This window comes from Mus caroli, unplaced genomic scaffold (genome assembly GCF_978045245.1).
Source record: "Mus caroli unplaced genomic scaffold, Mus_caroli_1 scaffold_6, whole genome shotgun sequence".
Taxonomy (NCBI): Eukaryota; Metazoa; Chordata; class Mammalia; order Rodentia; family Muridae; genus Mus; species Mus caroli.
The window spans coordinates 96,555,042-96,575,794 of NW_028227261.1; the positions used below are offsets into that span (position 1 = coordinate 96,555,042).

The 20,753-nt window shown below is 43.0% G+C and overlaps 1 protein-coding gene across 1 annotated transcript in view; it reads left to right on the plus strand.

Annotated features, from left to right (window-relative positions):
• Svep1 (sushi, von Willebrand factor type A, EGF and pentraxin domain containing 1) overlaps positions 1-20,753 on the plus strand; it is a 180,004-nt gene that overhangs the window by 149,359 nt on the left and 9,892 nt on the right. Inside the window, exons 37-43 of the mRNA XM_021160495.3 lie at positions 909-1,581; positions 3,108-5,893; positions 7,606-7,831; positions 10,141-10,296; positions 15,382-15,445; positions 18,649-18,822; positions 20,086-20,262. Coding sequence (XP_021016154.1) covers positions 909-1,581; positions 3,108-5,893; positions 7,606-7,831; positions 10,141-10,296; positions 15,382-15,445; positions 18,649-18,822; positions 20,086-20,262 — 4,256 coding nt within the window. The remainder of the gene's footprint in view (positions 1-908; positions 1,582-3,107; positions 5,894-7,605; positions 7,832-10,140; positions 10,297-15,381; positions 15,446-18,648; positions 18,823-20,085; positions 20,263-20,753) is intronic.

The following is a 20,753-nucleotide window of genomic DNA, read 5'->3' on the forward strand; positions in this document are numbered from 1 at the left end:
ACACTCAATGTACGGCATAGCCATACACAGAGCAAAGACTTTTAACTCTTACCATGCGGTCAGAGGATTTTGGAAACACTGGATCCTAGAATTGTAATCACTGTTTTAAAGTTCACTGAATGTAAGTGAGCCACTATAAGCTATATCTAGGTTAAATGTGGTTCACTAAAGCTTTTTTTCAAAATATGACTATTAAAATCAACAGACTAAAGCTATCAAAGCTATGGAGGCCTAATATTAAATTGAGTTAAAGCTTACTTCTCATTTTTATTTTTAAAACTGTGAAGTAGTCAGGGACCAGGGTCAGGCTCAGTTGGTGAAATGAGGACCTCGATGTGATCTTCAGAACCTGTGGAAGAAACTTGGGGTGGGTGTGGGGGCGTGGCCTGCTTATGTTGGGGGTGTGGCCTGTTTGTGTGGGGGCGTGGCCTGCATATGATTCTAGTACTGGGGAGGTAGAGACAAGCAGATCTCCGAGGCTCACCAGCAAGCCAGCCTGGCTAAGCAGTAATAGTCAGGTCCCAGCAAGCAAGCAAACAAACAAACAAACAAAAACCTGCCTCTCAAAAAATAAGGTAAATGGCTCCTGATAAATGATTGTGACCTCTGACCTCTCCAAGTATATATGCATGTACAACTGTGAGCACACACACACGTACACACATATACACACAAATGTGTAACTATCACTAGAGTTCTTTAAATAGCAAAAGTCTTAAATCTATTTCCTTACTGACCAACCATTAGAATCATTTTAACAATAAAGCTCAGTATTCAGTTGTCAAATATTATTTTTTAAAAAAAGAATAAAAGCAAAGTTAGTGTTGGAAAGAGTAATAAACGGAAAGAAAAGAGAATGCCTTTTGTCGATACTACATTGACCTGTTTCTTTCTCCTCATTCCCATAGCTACACCCTTGCTGGGCCTGACACCATCATATGCCAGGCCAACGGCAAGTGGAATTCAAGTAACCACCAGTGCCTGGCTGTCTCCTGTGACGAGCCCCCCAATGTGGACCACGCCTCTCCAGAGACTGCTCACAGGCTCTTTGGAGACACCGCGTTTTACTACTGTGCGGATGGTTACAGCCTGGCTGATAATTCCCAGCTCATCTGCAATGCCCAGGGGAACTGGGTTCCCCCCGAGGGCCAGGCTGTGCCACGCTGCATAGCTCACTTCTGTGAAAAACCCCCATCTGTTTCCTACAGCATCTTGGAATCTGTGAGCAAAGCAAAGTTTGCAGCTGGCTCGGTAGTGAGCTTCAAGTGCATGGAGGGTTTTGTGCTGAACACCTCAGCGAAGATTGAATGCCTGAGAGGTGGAGAGTGGAGCCCTTCTCCCCTGTCCGTCCAGTGCATCCCGGTGCGGTGCGGAGAGCCTCCAAGCATCGCAAATGGCTACCCGAGTGGGACAAACTACAGTTTTGGGGCCGTGGTGGCCTACAGCTGCCACAAGGGATTCTATATCAAGGGGGAGAAGAAGAGCACGTGTGAGGCCACAGGACAGTGGAGTAAACCCACGCCCACCTGCCACCCTGTGTCCTGTAACGAACCACCTAAGGTTGAGAACGGCTTCCTGGAGGTAAGAGACTAGGAAAAGATCCATAACGTCCATCTCTTATAGGGTCACCTACCATGATTGATTCGGTATTTCCAAGTAGAGGCAGTGAACAGATTGATTGTTGAAACAGAAATAGCTCAAGTCTACACAGTGTGTACTGAATAAAAGTGGATCAAGATAATTAAGAAACATTACAATATACATCTTTTCAAGTTCTTATTTTATGCGTATAGGTATTGGCCTGCACATATAGCCATGTACCCTGTGTGTGCAGGGAGGCCAGAAAAGGCAGCAGATCCTATAGGATCAGAGTTTTAGACAGGTAAGAGGCACCATGTGAGTGCTGAGAATTCAGCCTTAGTCCTCTGGAGGAGCAGCCAGTGCTCTTAACCACTGAGCCACCCCTCCAGCCTCCCCCCAAAATGCATCTTTCTGCATTTTAGTAGCCTATAGATAAGGCCTTTGTAGCCATATCTTAGCCATAAATGAGTTAGAGTAAGCCAATTTTGATGAAATTCCATTTTGCTTTTATAAAGTTCACCGCCCGAATGGAACTAAATAGATATTTATTGTTACTCTGATTTTAAGTGAAACAAGAGGTGCAGTTTTTGCATTGCTTGCTCAAGATATCTAAAGGTGATCTCACCATGGTGAGCCAATTGTTAAGTGTGATACAAATGTGATCTGCTCCCACCCTCAAGTGTCTTCCCACTAAGTGTGTCCAGAAGACAAGAACGAGGGCTGTAGTGCTAGCTCCAGAGGTCAAGTGCTTTCTGTGCAAGAGTGAGATGTGAGCTTGATCCCCAGACCCCAGGGTAAGAAAAGCCAGGCACGGTGCCACACACCTAGAAACCCAGCGCTGGCCAGGCAGGGACAGCCTGGTCCCCGCAGCTCACTGGCTTGCCAGCCTTGCCTGCCTAATAAGCAATAGTTAAAGACTGTCTCAAGAAACAAATAATTCAAAACAAGGTGGGTGGCATCTGAGAAATGACATCTGAGGTTGACTTCTGAACTCCACACACATGCACCCACATATACCAAAAGAGAAAGGGTGAGTGAAGGAGGAAGGGAAACAGGAGGGGGGAAGTGGTCTAGTCTTCCAAGTCAAAGGCCATGGTTCCTGCCATTTTAAGCAGGCAATATTTAATCAAAATTGTTTTTAAAGCATCTATGTATACCTTTTTTTTTTTAACTTACTAAGTTCCCTGGGTATACTGTTGGTACTGCCCTTCAACTCACCAAGATCTGTGTAGATCGCTGATCTTATCTGTGTCCCTGATCTTATTTATCTCTTTTGGGTTCCATAAGAGTTTCTACAAAGGAAATGGCCTCATTGGATCTTCCACATTTTACTTCTGCATTTTCCCATCCTACAAAAATTAGGGCAGACCGGTTTTGAACAGCATAAATCTTTTCTCGTGGAAGTCCTGACTGATTTATTGTAAGCGTAGGTCTCTGAGTCCTGTTCTGTTTGACTGTCCATGTGCTGTATCTGTTGGCTTGCCTGTTCTGTAGGCTGTACTGACTTTTCTTTCCCTATCATCCAGCACACCACTGGCAGGACCTTTGAGAGTGAAGCAAGGTTCCAGTGCAACCCAGGCTATAAGGCAGCCGGAAGTCCTGCGTTTGTCTGCCAAGCCAATCGCCACTGGCACAGCGACGCCCCTCTGTCCTGCACCCCTCTCAACTGTGGGAAACCCCCTCCCATTCAGAATGGCTTTTTGAAAGGAGAAAGCTTTGAAGTGGGGTCCAAGGTTCAGTTTGTCTGTAATGAGGGATATGAGCTCGTTGGTGATAATTCTTGGACTTGCCAGAAATCTGGCAAATGGAGTAAGAAGCCAAGCCCGAAGTGTGTCCCCACCAAGTGTGCAGAGCCTCCTCTCTTAGAAAACCAGCTCGTATTGAAGGAATTAGCTTCCGAGGTAGGAGTGATGACCATTTCCTGTAAAGAGGGGCATGCCTTGCAAGGCCCCTCTGTCCTGAAGTGCTTGCCATCCGGGCAATGGAATGGTTCCTTTCCTATTTGTAAGATGGTCCTTTGTCCCTCGCCTCCCTTGATTCCCTTCGGCGTCCCCGCGTCTTCCGGTGCTCTTCATTTTGGAAGTACTGTCAAGTATTTGTGTGTCGACGGGTTTTTCTTAAGAGGCAGTCCAACCATCCTCTGCCAGGCTGATAGCACCTGGAGTTCTCCATTGCCCGAATGCGTTCCGGTAGAATGTCCCCAACCTGAGGAGATCCTCAACGGTATCATCCACGTGCAAGGGCTTGCCTATCTCAGCACCACGCTCTACACCTGCAAGCCAGGCTTCGAGTTAGTGGGCAATGCTACCACCCTCTGTGGGGAAAATGGCCAGTGGCTTGGAGGAAAACCAATGTGCAAACCCATTGAATGCCCAGAGCCCAGGGAGATTTTAAATGGCCAATTCTCTTCCGTGAGCTTTCAGTATGGACAAACCATCACATACTTTTGTGACCGGGGCTTCCGGCTCGAAGGTCCCAAATCCCTGACCTGTTTAGAGACAGGTGACTGGGATATGGATCCCCCCTCTTGTGATGCCATCCACTGCAGTGACCCACAGCCCATTGAAAATGGTTTCGTAGAAGGTGCGGATTACAGATACGGTGCCATGATCATCTATAGCTGCTTCCCTGGGTTTCAGGTGCTTGGTCATGCCATGCAGACCTGTGAAGAGTCGGGATGGTCAAGCTCCAGCCCAACGTGTGTACCCATAGACTGCGGTCTCCCTCCTCACATAGACTTTGGTGACTGTACTAAAGTCAGAGACGGCCAGGGACATTTGGATCAAGAAGATGACATGATGGAAGTCCCATATCTGACTCCTCACCCTCAACATTTGGAAGCAACAGCTAAGGCCTTGGAAAATACGAAGGAGTCCCCTGCCTCACATGCATCCCACTTCCTCTATGGCACGATGGTTTCCTACAGCTGCGAGCCTGGTTATGAACTGCTGGGAATCCCTGTGCTGATCTGCCAGGAAGATGGGACGTGGAATGGGACCGCACCCTCTTGCATTTCCATTGAATGTGATTTGCCTGTTGCTCCAGAAAATGGCTTCTTACATTTCACACAGACGACTATGGGCAGTGCTGCACAATATAGCTGCAAGCCGGGGCACATTCTAGAAGGCTCCCATTTAAGACTCTGTCTGCAGAATAAGCAGTGGAGTGGCACTGTTCCACGCTGTGAAGCCATCTCATGCAGTAAGCCAAACCCACTCTGGAATGGATCCATCAAAGGAGATGACTACTCCTACCTGGGTGTGTTATACTACGAGTGTGACTCTGGCTATATTCTCAATGGCTCTAAGAAGAGGACATGCCAAGAAAATAGAGATTGGGATGGGCATGAGCCCATGTGTATTCCTGTGGACTGTGGCTCACCCCCAGTCCCCACCAATGGCCGAGTGAAGGGAGAAGATTACACATTCCAAAAGGAGATTACATACTCTTGTCATGAAGGGTTCATACTGGAAGGAGCCAGGAGTCGTATCTGTCTTACCAATGGAAGTTGGAGTGGTGCCACTCCCAGCTGCCTGCCTGTCAGATGTCCTGCCCCACCACAGGTGCCAAATGGGGTGGCAGATGGCCTAGACTATGGGTTCAAGAAGGAAGTAGTGTTCCACTGTCTAGAGGGCTATGTGCTACAGGGGGCTCCAAGACTCACCTGTCAGTCCAATGGGACTTGGGATGCAGAAGTCCCCATCTGTAAACCAGCTACCTGTGGTCCTCCTGCCGACCTTCCCCAGGGCTTCCCTAATGGCTTTTCTTTTTATCATGGTGGCCACATACAGTATCAGTGTTTTACTGGTTATAAGCTTCATGGAAACCCATCAAGAAGATGCCTTCCTGACGGTTCCTGGAGCGGCAGCTCACCTTCTTGCCTACCTTGTAGGTGTTCCACACCCATCATTCAACAGGGAACCATCAATGCAACTGATTTGGGATGTGGAAAGACGGTTCAGATTGAGTGCTTCAAAGGCTTCAAGCTGCTCGGACTTTCTGAAATTACCTGTGATGCCAATGGCCAATGGTCTGGCATCCCACTGTGTGAGCATGCTCAGTGTGGGCCTCTCCCAACCATACCCAACGCAATCGTCCTTGAGGGCAGCCTTTCAGAGGACAACATGGTAACTTACAGCTGCAGACCTGGCTACACCATGCAAGGTAGTTCAGATCTGATTTGTACAGAGAAAGCGATATGGAGCCAGCCTTACCCAACATGTGAACCCCTGTCCTGTGGACCCCCACCAACTGTAGCCAATGCAGTGGCAACAGGAGAGGCTCATACCTATGAAAGCAAAGTGAAACTCAGGTAAGACGATGGGTGGTTGTGGAATCTGCAAGGAGTGTAAGCAAGAAGATTATAAAATGAAGCCAGAGGTGAAAATGTAGCTAATTAGGAAGAGAACCGTCATCCCTGGGCTGCCCTCCAGACCTCAAAGCTTTTAACACTTTATTTACTCAGGACAATGTAGAAATCCATTTACTATGGAAATAAATGGATACCCTTTCCAGGCTGTGGTTCTAATCAATCCTCATGGGGCTCACAAAGCCACAAGGTCCTCTAACCAGCCTCAATTATGTGTGAATCACTGAGCAATATAAATAAGGATGCTATCCAGCCTGTGCTACTTAAGCTAAGAATATGGTGCTCACATAATGGAAACTCCCCTGTCTGAAGGGAATTATTACATTAAATATTAAAATGAAAGACATGAAAAATTTGGAATGAGCTTAGGAATTAAAATTTGTATTGGAATAAATAGACACCGTGTTCAAAGGCATCTCAACTGTCTCACGATCTCGCTTACGTTCCCGGGACAACCACAGGCATTATCAGCTCATATCAGATTGATAACTTAGCACCTCTCCTGGGGTGACCCATTCTGAACGTTTTAGCCCCACCTTCATGTTGCCCTGATTATAGTAAAAAGCAAAGTTTATGGAAGGATGGAATGTTAGGTGGCTGAACAGTACCAGAGACACAAACACAAACCAAAACAAAAGAGTGAATAGCCAGTCCTTGCCTTTGAAGTATATTTTAAAACTTCCGGGTGGATGTTGATGTGTCAGGCATTCTGAGAGCCACAATGTCACCTCCTCCTCGTCAGGATTCACCTGGGGCTTTGTCTTTGGCATGTGATGATGACCAATCATTGCTTGGTTTCCACTGATCAGGTTGTTCTGATTGCACGAGACTCCTGTCTCCCACCTAGCCTGGTTAATATGTGAAATTTAAAAGGTGTCCTCCAATGATCACTATGAATTAACTAAATGGTCTGATATGAAAGCCAGCCTATGGGAGTGGTAGGAACATGGGTACCAGAGACTCCCTCTAGAGAACACAGTTTCTCCACATCTCCCACTACCCATGCAGAGTCATGTGGCTTCAAGAAGGGTGCCAACCTCATCAATGCCAAATGACAACAAGGGTCCTAATGGCACCTGCTCATGAGGTAGGCATGAGAATTTGTTGAGTTGATGTTTGTAAAGCACACAGGGGAGTCACCAGAAAATAATTATTGTATGGAACCATTTGCTGCATAAGTATTTAAATTTGTAAATCACATGGAGACTTAAGAGCCAACTTGACCTAAGCTTTAACTCTACTAGAGCTATGACAGTGCTTAATGACCAAGTTTAAAAGGAGTACCTTGTGCAAGCACCTCAGACAGTACTTGTTGCACAGTAGACAAACCATAAACACTATGTCATATTCCTATCAGTATCTGAGTCCATTTTGAACTTCTCTATAATTTCTTGAACTAGTGACTATTTCAGAAGGAACAAATGATAAAGGGAAGTAACTTCAGCAACATCTAAAACAACCTTAGCTAAGAATTTATCTGGATGTTGCTTTATTGACGTTGTGTGCAGTGATGCTATCCATCTGACCTTTGAGCCGGTTCTCGGGTTTCTCATAAAATGTCTCCTGAGCCTTGTGGCAGTTCTGTTCATCTGAGCATAGGCCGGTTACAGTGTGGTACTTATTTGTAGGTGTTCATTTTCTCGTTTGCATTGCAGGTGTCTGGAAGGGTATGTGATGGATTCGGATACAGATACGTTCACCTGCCAGCAAGATGGCCATTGGGTCCCTGAAAGAATCACCTGCAGTCCTAAAAAATGCCCTGTGCCATCCAACATGACACGCATACGTGTTCAGGGAGATGACTTCCAGGTGAACAGACAAGTTTCTGTGTCGTGTGCAGAAGGGTTTACCTACGAAGGAGTGAACTGGTCAACATGCCAGGTGAGATACTGTGTCCGACCTAAGACATGTAAGCCTAACTCTGGCATCTGTTACTATGACCAAAACTCACATCTTGCTCTCTTGGAAAGAACAAATTCCTCAAGTTTTCATTTACATCCAAAGATTAGAGATGTTTCCTAGAAATAGAAGGGTGGGGCTGGGATGGACTGGTGGTTCAGAGCATGTGCTGGCCATCCAGAGGACCTAGGCTTGGTTCCCAGCACCCACATGGTAGCTTACAACTGCAACTACAGGTCAGGGGACCGGATGCTCACGTGCACAGAGAAACGTGCAGGCAAAATACTCACATGTATAAAATAAAATTGTTAACAAGGAGAAAAAAAGAAATAAAGGTCAGGGGACCGGATGCTCACATGCACAGAGAAACGTGCAGGCAAAATACTCACATGTATAAAATAAAATTGTTAACAAGGAGAAAAAAAGAAATAAAGGTCAGGGGACTGGATGCTCACATGCACAGAGAAACGTGCAGGCAAAATACTCACATGTATAAAATAAAATTGTTAACAAGGAGAAAAAAAGAAATAAAACCTGGGTATTTTTTTCCTAATATTCCCAGTGTTAGATTAAGAAGGAGCTAACCTTAAGGGAAATGTTAAAAGCAAAAACAAAAACAAAAACACAGGGCTGGAGAGATGGCTCAGAGGTTTAGAGTACTGACTGCTCTTCCAGAGGTCCTGAGTTCAATTTCCAGCAACTACATAGTGGCTCTCCACTATCTGTAATGGAATTCAGTGCCCTCTTCTGGTGTGTCTGAAGACAGATAAAGTGAACTTATATACATAAAATAAATAAATCTTTTTTAAAATACTATAATGAGATATCCGTGGCAAAGCAACCCATGCCCGAATGAGTGTCTGTGTGGAGAAGCCTGCTGTGGGCTGTGATGGCCTTAGGCAGAAGGTCCAAAGCTGCACAAGCAGAGAGACAACAGCAGGCAAATTCTGCCTTCACTGTTTATTATTTGTTTACATTAGAAAATCATTTAAACCAGATGTTGTGGTCCAGTCTATAAATATAGCACTCAGGAGGCAGAGGCAAGAAGATCGCCAGATTTGGCTGGGCCATGTAGCAAGACTGTGGGGGGAACAGGGCTGGAGAAGGAATGGTACTCTGTTGATACAATGCTTGCCCAGTATGCCTGAGGCCCTGGGTTTGATGTCCATCCCACCTAATAATGTGCAGATGGTGATGCACACCTGTAATACAAATGGGAGAAGCAGGTGTCACCTGAGGAATGTGAGGATAGCCTGAGCTAAAAGATGGGGGGAAAAGGGGTCTGTACTTCAGGTTTCCTTATTGGAAAACAAGTGTGCAAAATAGCACACATCTCCTATAGCTGTTGTGAAAATCAGCATCAGCAATGGGAGAAAGTGTTTACTACTTCTGCAAGCTTTGATCTTTCAACAGTCACCAGCTGGTCTGTACACACAGGCACTGTTGGCCATCAAATCTGTGGTTAGCTTGGCATGAATAGCTTTCTGTGTGTAGTCTAACAGTTGCTAACTTGATACCTTGTTAAAGACATGAATTACCACTCGGATAGCAGGCCTTCCTAGAGGAACCTCTTCTAGCTTCCGCATCAGAGATGAAGAGATGCATTGGAGAAGTCTGGCAGGTGGCAGCTTCTTCCTGGTTCCTAAGAGTTTAGCTGTGCCCTCTGCCTTCCAATGTAACTCTACTTCCTGCTAGGTTCGTGTCAGCACCCCTTCTGAAACCAGGAACCTAACAATTTACTGCTGCCAAATAAGGTGTGCCAGAGAATGTGTTCAATAGACCACTCTGAGACAGACAGGGAAATATCCAAGCTTCTGTGGCCTGTCTTGGAGAAAAGGTTATAAGCAGGAACAGTGGATAACACCAAAAATTTTAGAAAATTCATGTTGAGATCTATTGTCTAATGCTGCTCTTTCTCTGAAATTTGAAATTAAAATATGGGATAGCATGAAAAATCAGGGTTCACTGGGATAAAAGGTGGAGCATCTGCACCAACCCTCTCTCAGTCCATCCTCTAGTTAGCATGCTGCACTAAAGACTTCCTTATGGCATGGCTCTGTATAACAGAAAGTGCTTATCTTGTGTTTCTGAGACATCAACAAGTGTTCAGTGCTGACTGAGAAAAACTTTTTGATGATTAATGTGTTTTTAAGACTTACAGATAGATTAAAAAGCAACTCGGTTGGGGAAACCCTGGGTCCTTTCGACTCTCACTTTGGGGATGAGTCTGCCATACAAACAGAAAACTCACGTATTAAATCCTAACTATTACTTTGTGGTCTGTTCTTTAGCCCGACGGTACATGGGAGCCACCATTTTCTGATGAGTCCTGTATCCCAGTTGTTTGTGGGCATCCTGAAAGCCCAGAGCATGGCTCCGTGGTTGGCAATAAGCACAGCTTTGGAAGCATCGTTGTTTACCAGTGTGACCCTGGCTACAAATTAGAGGTACACTAGCAAATTGTTTAACAAAAATGAATGTGCTGTTCTGATATGCTTGGAATTCTTTCTACTATTAGAATAAATTGACCGTGCAGTGGTGGCCCACACCTTTAATCCCAGAACTTGGGAGGCAGAGGCAGGCAGATTTCTGAGTTCAAGGCCAGCCTGGTCTACAAAGTGAGTTCCAGGACAGCCAGGGATATACAGAGAAACCCTGTCTCGAAAAAAAAAAATAGAATAAGATAACTTTACCAACACTGCTCCTAAAAACATACTATTATATTTCATTACTTTGTTTTCTTAACACTTTCTGGAAGAAAAATAGTTAAAAGATGACTTAGAATTTTTAAGCACACAAATATTATCAGCCAGGTGTGGTGACACATTACCTGTGATCTCAGCTACTCAGAAGGCAGAGACAGGAGGGTGACAAGTTCAAGGCCTGCCTGGGCAACTGTTAAGGCCCTGTCACAAAACAGGCATAAAAAAAAAAGTCAAGGAATATAGCTCTGGGGTAGGGTGTTCATCTAGTATATTTATCGGAAAACAAATTAGGGCTAGAGAGATGGCTCAGCAGTTTGGAACACTTGCTGCTCTTGCAGAGAACCTGAGTTAGATTCCCAACACCCATGTCAGGCAGCTCCAAACAGCTCCCACCATGCATCACTACAGGGAAACTTCAACAAGGAAGTACTAGAGTGAAGCCAAGCGCTTCACCAGCAGTGAGTGCACAGGCCCTGACAAGGTTCCCTTGGCCTTAGTTTAGGTTTCATTGCTGTGAAGAGATGCCATAACCACAGCAACTCTTATAAAGGAAAATGTGTAATTGGGGCTAGTTTACAGCTTCAGAGGTCTAGTCCATTATCATCGTGGAGGGAAGCATGGTAGTACACAGGCAGACAGGGAGCCAAGAGTTCTACATCTTGATCCACAGGCAGCTGAAGTGAAGGCTCAGACACACTGTCCTTACTTGGGCTTCTTAACCTCAAAGCCTAACCCCCTTCCACCCACTTCCTCCAACAAGGCCACACCCACTCCAACAAGGCTACACCTCCTAACAGTGCTACTCCCTATGGGCCAAGCCTTCAAACACATGAGTCTATGGGAGCCATTCCTAGTCAAACCATCACACCCTTTGATATATCTCAGAACTATACTAAGAAAACCTCAATTTTATCTCTAAGATGACTCCTAATTGCAGTATTATATCCCCACCAGCAGCACCCATGTCTCCCTATGAACTTTAATGGGAGCGCTGTAGTTACTTCCTCTGAAAGCCTTATCCAACCATCTTAACTCTGTTTTTGAGAGCTGCCTTGACTCACAGGAGATTGTCATCTGGCTTTTCAGGAATCTCTTGTGTTTACTTATGGTGGTGTATAAGAACAGGTCAGCTGTTAAATGTTTGTGGTGTTGCCCACTCCCCTTTGTGACTGTGAAATCAAAGAATTGCCTTAAGAGAGGGAGAGGGCCATGAGAACCGGAACCAGGTTTCTATGGTTCTTATTTTATTTCCTCAAAGGTTAAGAAAATAAATATGAAAAGGAAATGGGTTGTGACTGGAGGATTTTCCTGGCTTTGAAACTGGGGAATTCCTTACATGACCTTACTGATCTTGAAATTTCTTAAGAAAACATATATACATTTTTGGAAACAAAATATACCAAAAACTCATGAAATGTGAAGAAGTTGGTAATTTAACTTAAAGTGGTGGGGTAGCAACCTAGTGTTAACTATGAAGCTGAATGAAGTTTATTAATAGCTATTCTCATTTCAACACATTAAAATCATCACCTGAGAGTCTTTTCAAAAGATCTATGCCCAGCTACTTGGAGAAATAATGAGTATCAGTCTAAAGTGAGAGATAGAAAGACTGCCTGGAAACCCTCATCACACAAGAAAGTGGGAACCCGAAGGAGGCTGGAGACATGGCTCGGCAGTTAAAAGCACCCTCTGTTCTTTCAAGGGACCTGAATTTGATTCCTAGCACCTGGTAATAGCTCACAACTCCAGTTTCAGGGATTCTAATGTCCTTGTCTGGTCTCTGTGGGCAGTGCACATGTGCAGCGTTCAGACATATATGCAGGCAAAACACCCACACACATAAAATAAAAATAAGTAATGTTTAAAGAAAACATGAAACCAACTGGAGGAAGTTTCAAAAGTCATTTGAGCAGCAATACGTGTAATGCGCCCACCAGAGTGACAGGTATCCAACAGCATGGACAGAGAGAAGACTCACAATGGTCCTAAAGAGCAAAGACCCGGAACTATTAGCAGATTCTCCTGTGCAAACTTACGTTGAGATCATGTAACTGAAGAGGAAGGATTGGCTCCTCAAAGCAGACTGCATGTGCAGGGAACCAAATGCTAACGAAGGGACACTCACCTTCAAAAAATACTCCAGTGGATGAATGAAGAGCAGAATTTGAGATCCATATGACCTGCTGTGTTTAGCTTTGATCAGTTGTGCCTGTTGATGTCACACCTGAAAATAGAGATAGCAGACATTTCGTGGTTTTGGATGGAAACAGCTCATGTATGAAAATGACTTGCTCCCTTCCAGAGATGGAGGAGGAGGAGGAGGAGCAGGAGGAGGAGGAGGAGAAGACAACTGATAAACAGTATCAGCCAGTGACATCATATAAACAACTAGCAAAAGTGTGTGTGGGAACATCAACAGAAGAAATGACAAGTTTTCTAGAATCTAAAACAAATAAGTTGACAGGAAAGAGCAGAGGAAATAGAGAAGGATCCTAGAAAATTAGGCAGGCATAGGTGTTTTTTAAAAAAAATATGACATATTATTTATTTACTGCAGTTATGGTGTTCTGTAGGGCCATGCTGGTTAGTGTTTTGTTTTGTTGTTTTGTTTTGTCAGTTTGACATATGGTAGGGTCATCTGGAAAGAGGCAATTCAATTGAGAAAATGCCTCTGTTGGCTTAGCCTATAGACATGCCTGGCATGTTCTTCACCAATGATTGATGGGAAGAGTCCCAGCCCACCATAGTAGTCCAGAGTTGTCTAAGAAAGAAGGCTAAACAAGCCATGGGAGCAAGCCAGTAAGTGACATTCTTCCATTCTTCCTGATTTTAGGTCTCTGCCCTGAATTCTTGCCCTGACTTCTCATGATGATGAGCTAACTGTATTCTGTACCCTGAAATAATGACTTTCACCCACAACTTGCTTTTGGTCTTAGTGTTTATCACCACACTAGAAAACAAATTAGGTCAAAGGTTTGCATTTTTATCAAGCATTCAGCACCAAAGGTTGATGGGTGGGAAAGTAGCTGGAGATCAGTTCTTAGACCCAGTAGACTTCTGTGATAGGCTGTCTCTTCCCTTGACGGACCAGAAGGACACTGGGGGACCGACCTGCTCACCTCCAGTCTGTGGACACAGACAGTACAGTAATTACAGGGCTGTGGTTGCTGCAGGCAATAACTGTGGCAAGCACCATCCTCTCTGCATTACCCCAAGTCTGTGTAGGATAATTATCATCATCCACTCCCAGGATTTGAATTGCTACCAAAACCAAGCAAAGCAATCAAGACATCCAATATAAATCATGCTACATTCTACTACTATGTAAATATGCCCTCGTCCGTGTGTGAGGCAAATACCTTTTTATGAGCTATTAAAGATTGAATTGGTTATTTAAACCCCTACCCCCCAATGGGGCTGGAGAGATAGGTCCACAGTTAAGAGCACTGACTGCTCTTCCAGAGGTCCTCAGTTCAATTTCCAGCAACCACATGGTAGCTCAAAACCATAGGATCTGATGCCCTCTTCTGGTGTGTCTAAAGACAGCTACAGTCTACTTATATACATCAAAGAAAAAATCAGGGCCAGTCAATTAAAAAAAATGGCTGTTAAAGGCTCTAACAATCTAAGGCTCTAAGGATCTGTGAAAGTTGGTTGAAAACTTAGATAAGACAGGGGAAGTGCGCTGATAGATCTAAAACTCAGACTTAATAAAAAGCAAGGCAAGCCAAGGACAGAGAAAGATGCATGATAAAAAATTGCCCATTGCTAGAGAGAAAGTGAGGGGATATGGTATGCTTTTTAAAAGTTAATGGATACTGGTTTATTTGAATTTGTATTGGATCAAACATTAACATAGTCAGACAGAGTACTCACAATTCCAAGCATTAGAGGAGAACACAAAACGGTTGACCAAGCCACCTGACTCCAGTGAGCATGGTGAGCTGAGGAGGCAGACAGTAACACATAAGTTAGAAAAGTATTTTTCTGTCTAAAGAAGAGGCACAAGGTTTAAAATTTGCGTTTGGATGGAGAATTGTGGAAACTTTATTTCTCTTTCATATTTTTTTCAAGTTTTCTACAAGGAACGACTATTACTAGTTACTATTTCATTAAGAGGAGCTTAAAAACGTATTTAAAAAACACTGAAATTTATGGGGCCTTTTTTTGTTGTTGCTGTTTTGTTTTGGGAAGTCGGAACAGAACTGCTCCATTAGAGTCAACAAGATCTTTACAAGTGAAGATTTATCAAGAAGAACCACCTCCAAGGAGGGCAATAAGGGTATCAGTAGACAGAGGTGAAAGCGGGGTTAGCAGCTTCTTAGTTGTTGCTGAATCAGAACACAGCTAAAGTACAGACAGACAGACCAGATAATTTTAAATGTTAAATGCAGAGGCTTTTAATAAATCTCAATGTAATAGATAAGCATCATGGTTGAAAATTTCAGTCCTCAAATCAATACAGCATTGCACATGCTTTGTTTTATGTCTGAAGTATTGAAAGATAAATGCATTCAAAATATTTTTAAATATACTAACCAAGTTTATCTCTGATGTTACTGACCCATTCTTCACAAGCCTTTGCTATGGATTATAACTAGCTGTCATTTGAAACAGAAGAGAAAGCCATGTCTGCCATCATCACATCACTCTGCCAGGGAAGAATTTTGATGAAATTACTTTTTAAATTCTAAACTTTACACTATACTCATTTAGCATTTTAGTGCTAAGCCACCCAAATCAGTGACTAAGACATTCTCAGTCCCTTCTTGTCTCTCTATTATTAAATTAAGAGCTTGGTCATGATTCCTCTCTGCTCATTCACAGGGGAACAGGGAACGAATCTGCCAGGAGAACAGACAGTGGAGTGGAGAGGTGGCAGTGTGCAGAGGTGAGTTAAGAAGCACCCAAGGGCCGGGTAGTGGTGGCACACACCTTTAATCCCAGCACTTGGGAGGCAGAGGCAGGTGGATTTCTGAGTTCGAGGCCAGCCTGGTCTACAGAGTGAGTTCCAGGACAGCCAGGACTACACAGAGAAATCCTGTCTCGAAAAACCAAAAAAAAAAAAAAAAAAAAAGAGGAAGAAGCACCCAAGGATTCCAGAAATGGATGATACCAAAGACACAAGATAGCAATGTTTCTCCATTTTCTTCATATATCCATTTTATACCTTAATAAATAAAGTAGACGCATAAACCACAAGAGACCACTTAATGGCTTTTGTTCAAAAGTCCCAAGCAATTAAGAGTCATAAACTGTGGTGGAGATCAGAAATTAAATGGAATAGGACATAGATTGTTTAGAAACTTGTGATTATTTGCTCTTTTGTGTTTTTTTTTCTTCAAAGTAAGTATAAATTAGAGAGTTTAGAACAGTTGCTTTTAGTGAAATAACTGGCCCTTAGTGACATCATTTTTAAGTGGTGTTGGAGCATCAGTCAAAAAGATACGCACAGTGGAGCAAAACGTTGCAGGAACTCAATTCTTGCCAAGTTTCTTTGACAACGCGTGGATCCTTCCATGTCCACCCTCCCTCCCTCTGTTCCAGCCGTGTGCTCAGAGGTAGACAAGTAGAGTCACTCGGTGTCTGTAAGAGCCTTAAGTCTGTAAAGGAATAGTATGTTTGTCATCCAATGAAGAAAAATGTCTACTTTAGTTTTAAAAAACTTGAGTATACATTATATTGAAAATATTTTTAAATATTCAATAACACCTCAAGTCATAGAAATGCATTTGTTTAAGACTTTGGACAGTCCATGATAACATTTCCTTTTTTTTTTTTTAATGATCCCCAGTGTGCTTCTTTTGATTTCAAGTATATTTTATTTAGTATCTGAATCACATCACATATCATTTAATATTCTTTATTGACCTATTGCTCTTAATTTTTTTAGTTCATATGGTCATTATGCATGACATCATTAGATAAGGGCATTTTACACAAGTTTATATCACATGTCGAGCTTGCATATCTCAACCCAGTGCCGTGCTATCTAAACTGCTCATGTTCAGAAAATGTTTGTCTGTGCAGGGAACAGGGGCAAGGAACAAAGAGGAATCCCGCCTGTCTGGCCCTGGAAACCTTTATGGTGTTAATGAGTGGCCATTTTTAAGTTATTAGTCAGACAAACTAATTTCAAGATATCAGGCAACACAAATCAGATCACCACTCAGAGTAAAAAGTATTAATAGTTTAATATGTTATTATACACTTTTTAGGTATACTTAAAGCCACAAATGTCTCTGGAGGTGGATGTATAGACAGTGAGAACATGCTCTGTAAATCCTTACATCAATTTTGAAGTTTTTGGATTTCTTCATATGTGTTGTCGGATTCCAAGGAAGCCCATGCAGAGCAGTAGCATGCCCTTGACCGGCACTTCTCAAAAGCACAAACACAGAGCAGGCTCAGAGGCACCGTCCATCTTGTTCAAACTCGTACAGTGGAGGAAATAGCAAGAACAGAGAACCAAGAGCTTGAAGGAAGTCAGAGAGGAGAATATTTTTTACACGTCTTGTCTGAATGCATCCTAATCCTACTGAACCAGCATGTGTGTCCACCAGATTCCTAAGCTGACATTCATGCTCTGGACAGTTGGGAAAGCTCAGTGCTCCGCTTAGCAAAACATAAACCAGAAATCCTGATGCACTCAACGGGAGTTATGACCCCAGACACAGAGCTTTCAGGCCTAACATGAAGCAATAAGAGGAGATTGTCAACCTAAACCACCTTCTCTGTCTCCATAAAATTATAAAATGAGGCTTCATCCCCAGCTTTTTCTTTCTTTTTAGGATTCATTTATTTATGTCTATGAGTGCTCTATTTGCCATGTATGCCTGCATGACAGAAAAGGACCTAAGATCTCATTATAAATGGTTGTGAGCCACCCTGTAGTTGCTGGGAAATGAACTCAGGATCTCTGGAAGAACAGCCAGTGCTCTTCAGGGCTGAGTCATCTCTCAAGCTCCTTCAAGCCAAGTTTTTTAAGTTTCCAGATCCTGCTTCTCCAGCACATTCCCAGGAGTAACATTTCTCAAGAATTCTGTGTCATTTTTTTTATTCTATAGCTGTAATACAACCTAGCATCCTATCCTTAAAGTAAGCACATAAAATGGACTTTGCTCTAACTCCCCCCAGGCTCGTGTCTTCCTCTTCCTGATCCTTTACCTCCATAGTTTATGTCTTAGTAAATTTATCTTTTCCATCCTTTTAAGCAATTGTTGGTTTGCTTTGTGTGTATAGAAAAGTGGAGATGCATGAGCCACAGCATGCATCTGGAGGTCAAAGGGTAACTGTAGGGCATTGACCCCTCCTTCCTCCATGTGGGTCCTGAGAATTGAATTCAGGTGGCAGGGCTTGGCTTCAACGCCTTTACCACCCGAGTCATCTCACCACACACTGTTTGATCTCCTTAGAAACAGAGTGGCCTTGACCAAGTTCTTTAGCTTTTCTGAAACTCACTTTCCTTTTACTGTGATTGAGCTCATCCTAGAATTGCTGCTGGATTTGGGAGAGAGAAATATACAGCACTCAGTTAAATGCAAATCTCAGATGATAAATAATTTTAATATAAATATGTGCCACACAGTATTTGAGAAGTATTCATTCTAAAACATACGCTATTTATAGGACATTCAATTTTATTTGAGAATCCTGTGTTTTTATCTGGTCTTACAAACCAAGTGTTGTAAGAATAATAGGAAGACTAGCATCATAGGGTAAGTTCACAGCCATGAGATGCCGTTATTTGATGCACATGTTCATCTAAACCCAGCCACACCACACCCATCACTGTTAGGAAAATACATAAAGACAGATGAGCTACACAGAACTAAACAGCAGTCTTCACTGTGAGCAAGTGGTGATTCAACAGATATATACAGTATCTTTTTTTTTCTGTATCAATGAATGCTATTTTGTTCCATTCATAAGTAGGTATGCATACATGTTTGGTGAATATATACATTTAAACATGTGAGTATTCCACATGCACGTGTGTGCACACACACACTACAAAGTACTTTCAGCAACTATAGCCAGAGAAGCAAAAGGGATTTGGACACTATTTAATACAGGCTTTATTCTTCCTTTTAGAGAACAGATGTGAGGCTCCAGCTGAGTTTCCCAATGGGAAGGCTGTCTTGGAAAACACCACATCTGGACCCATCCTTCTGTTTTCCTGTCACAGAGGATACACCCTGGAAGGATCCCCCGAGGCACACTGCACTGCAAATGGAACCTGGAGTCACCTGACTCCCCTCTGCAAACGTGTGTGTTGACTTTAGGGGCTGTTTTTAATCACATTCCGCTTCACAATAGCTTCACACTTATCTCTGCTTGAAGGGGAAATACCAATAAATGAGATTGGTCCGGGGAAGGCCATCTGTGTCCATCAAACCCAATTTTATGGGATATTTTATATCAAAAGTCTCTCAATATTTGATGAGAGACTTTAGAGGTCTCATTATTTGGAGTTTAACAGAATTTACCATGCTGTTGGCACTCATCAAATATTGAGAGACTTATAACTTATAATATGTTATAACCACCTATCTTAGAGTCTGCTTTTATTAGATTCCTCCACTGATTAAACTCAGGCATTAAGAGAAAATACAAATTAATGAAAACATTTTGAAATGGAGATATGGTGAATTCTATTGATGTGAAGAAAGGGGGTGAAGAGAAAGAAGATATGGTTAAAGTCTAATGTTAATATAAAACCTGTAAATATGGTAAATAAAGATAATCTGACCACTTAAATGAAAACCATACAAACGGAATCTAGCTTGAGAAGGCTTCTGACTAGTCAGAACACTGACTAGTGTTTAAAGTACTGTAGCGCATGAATGGAGCCTTTCGAATCCAGAAGAGCCCTATTTCAGCAAGACTTATTTATACCCACTTAAAAGCAGAAAAACTTAAATAGCTTGAAGCCCGTGTCCGTATGCGTGACAAAGTCTTGCTCTGAGCAAAATCGAGCACTAGCAACACTGCCTGTGTTTCCTTCTAAGCTGTGGAAACATTCTGTCTTTACCATCAGGCCCACAAACACAATATGAGGTCCTATCATTCTGTTCCCCACGGTACAGGTCTAAAATCAGGCTTGCCCTGCAAGCCAATGTCTGATGCTTCGCCACTCCCATCCTCTCTGAAGGATATTCAGTAAAAGGATGGAGTGCAATAGGATTTACTATGCTGTTGGCACTCATCAAATATTGAGGGACTATTCAGTGTGGCCCTTGATATCTTAGATGCCTGATATTTAATCTTCACAAATCATTTCATAGGGATTGAAAGTAAATCTGCGCCTATGTTTAAAGTTCTAAATGGTTAAACACTTTGCTGGGCATGGTGGGATTGAGTCAGGAGGGGATGAGTTTGAGGCCAGGCTTTTCCATTATCATTTTAAGATTCACATTATTATTATCATTGAGGACCCATGTTCTGCAGGCCTCTACTTTGTCTGTAAAGAGATGCATTAGGAAGACAGAAGGCAGGCAGCTCAGCAAGCATCTGCCTCGTCTTTTACAGCAAATCCATGCCCTGTCCCTTTTGTGATTCCTGAGAACGCCCTCCTTTCTGAAAAAGAGTTTTATGTCGGCCAGAATGTATCTATCAAGTGCAGGGAAGGCTTCCTGCTCAAAGGCAATGGCGTTATCACGTGCAGCCCTGACGAGACATGGACACACACCAATGCCAGATGTGAAAGTAAGTCACTGGGCCGAACCCAGGGAGGCCCATTAGTGTGCAAGATTTCCCTGTCTCTCTCAGTTTTTCTTTTTCCTAATTCATTTATGTTAATTAATGTTTGATCATGTTTACAACAATTTTTTTTAACTATTTGTATTTTTTTCAGGTGAGCGAGTGGTTTTGCCTGCATACATGTTTGTGTACCATGTGCGTGTTTGGTGCCTGTGGAGGTCAAAGAGGGCAAATAGGATCCCCTGGAATTGGAATTATAGGTAGTTGTGAGTCACCATGTAGGTGTTGGGAACTGAATCTGGGATTGCAAGAGCAATAGATGTTCAAAACTTCTGAGCCATCTCTCCCATCCTGGGAAGTTATTTTTCTATCAAGTAACTTAATTGTGAATAATTGGATCTCTGTACTATTTAGTCATTTTCTGTGTTTCTTGTGCTTAATACAAGAAACAATTATGTTTGAATACTGAACACTTTTTAATGAATTTTCCAGACCAA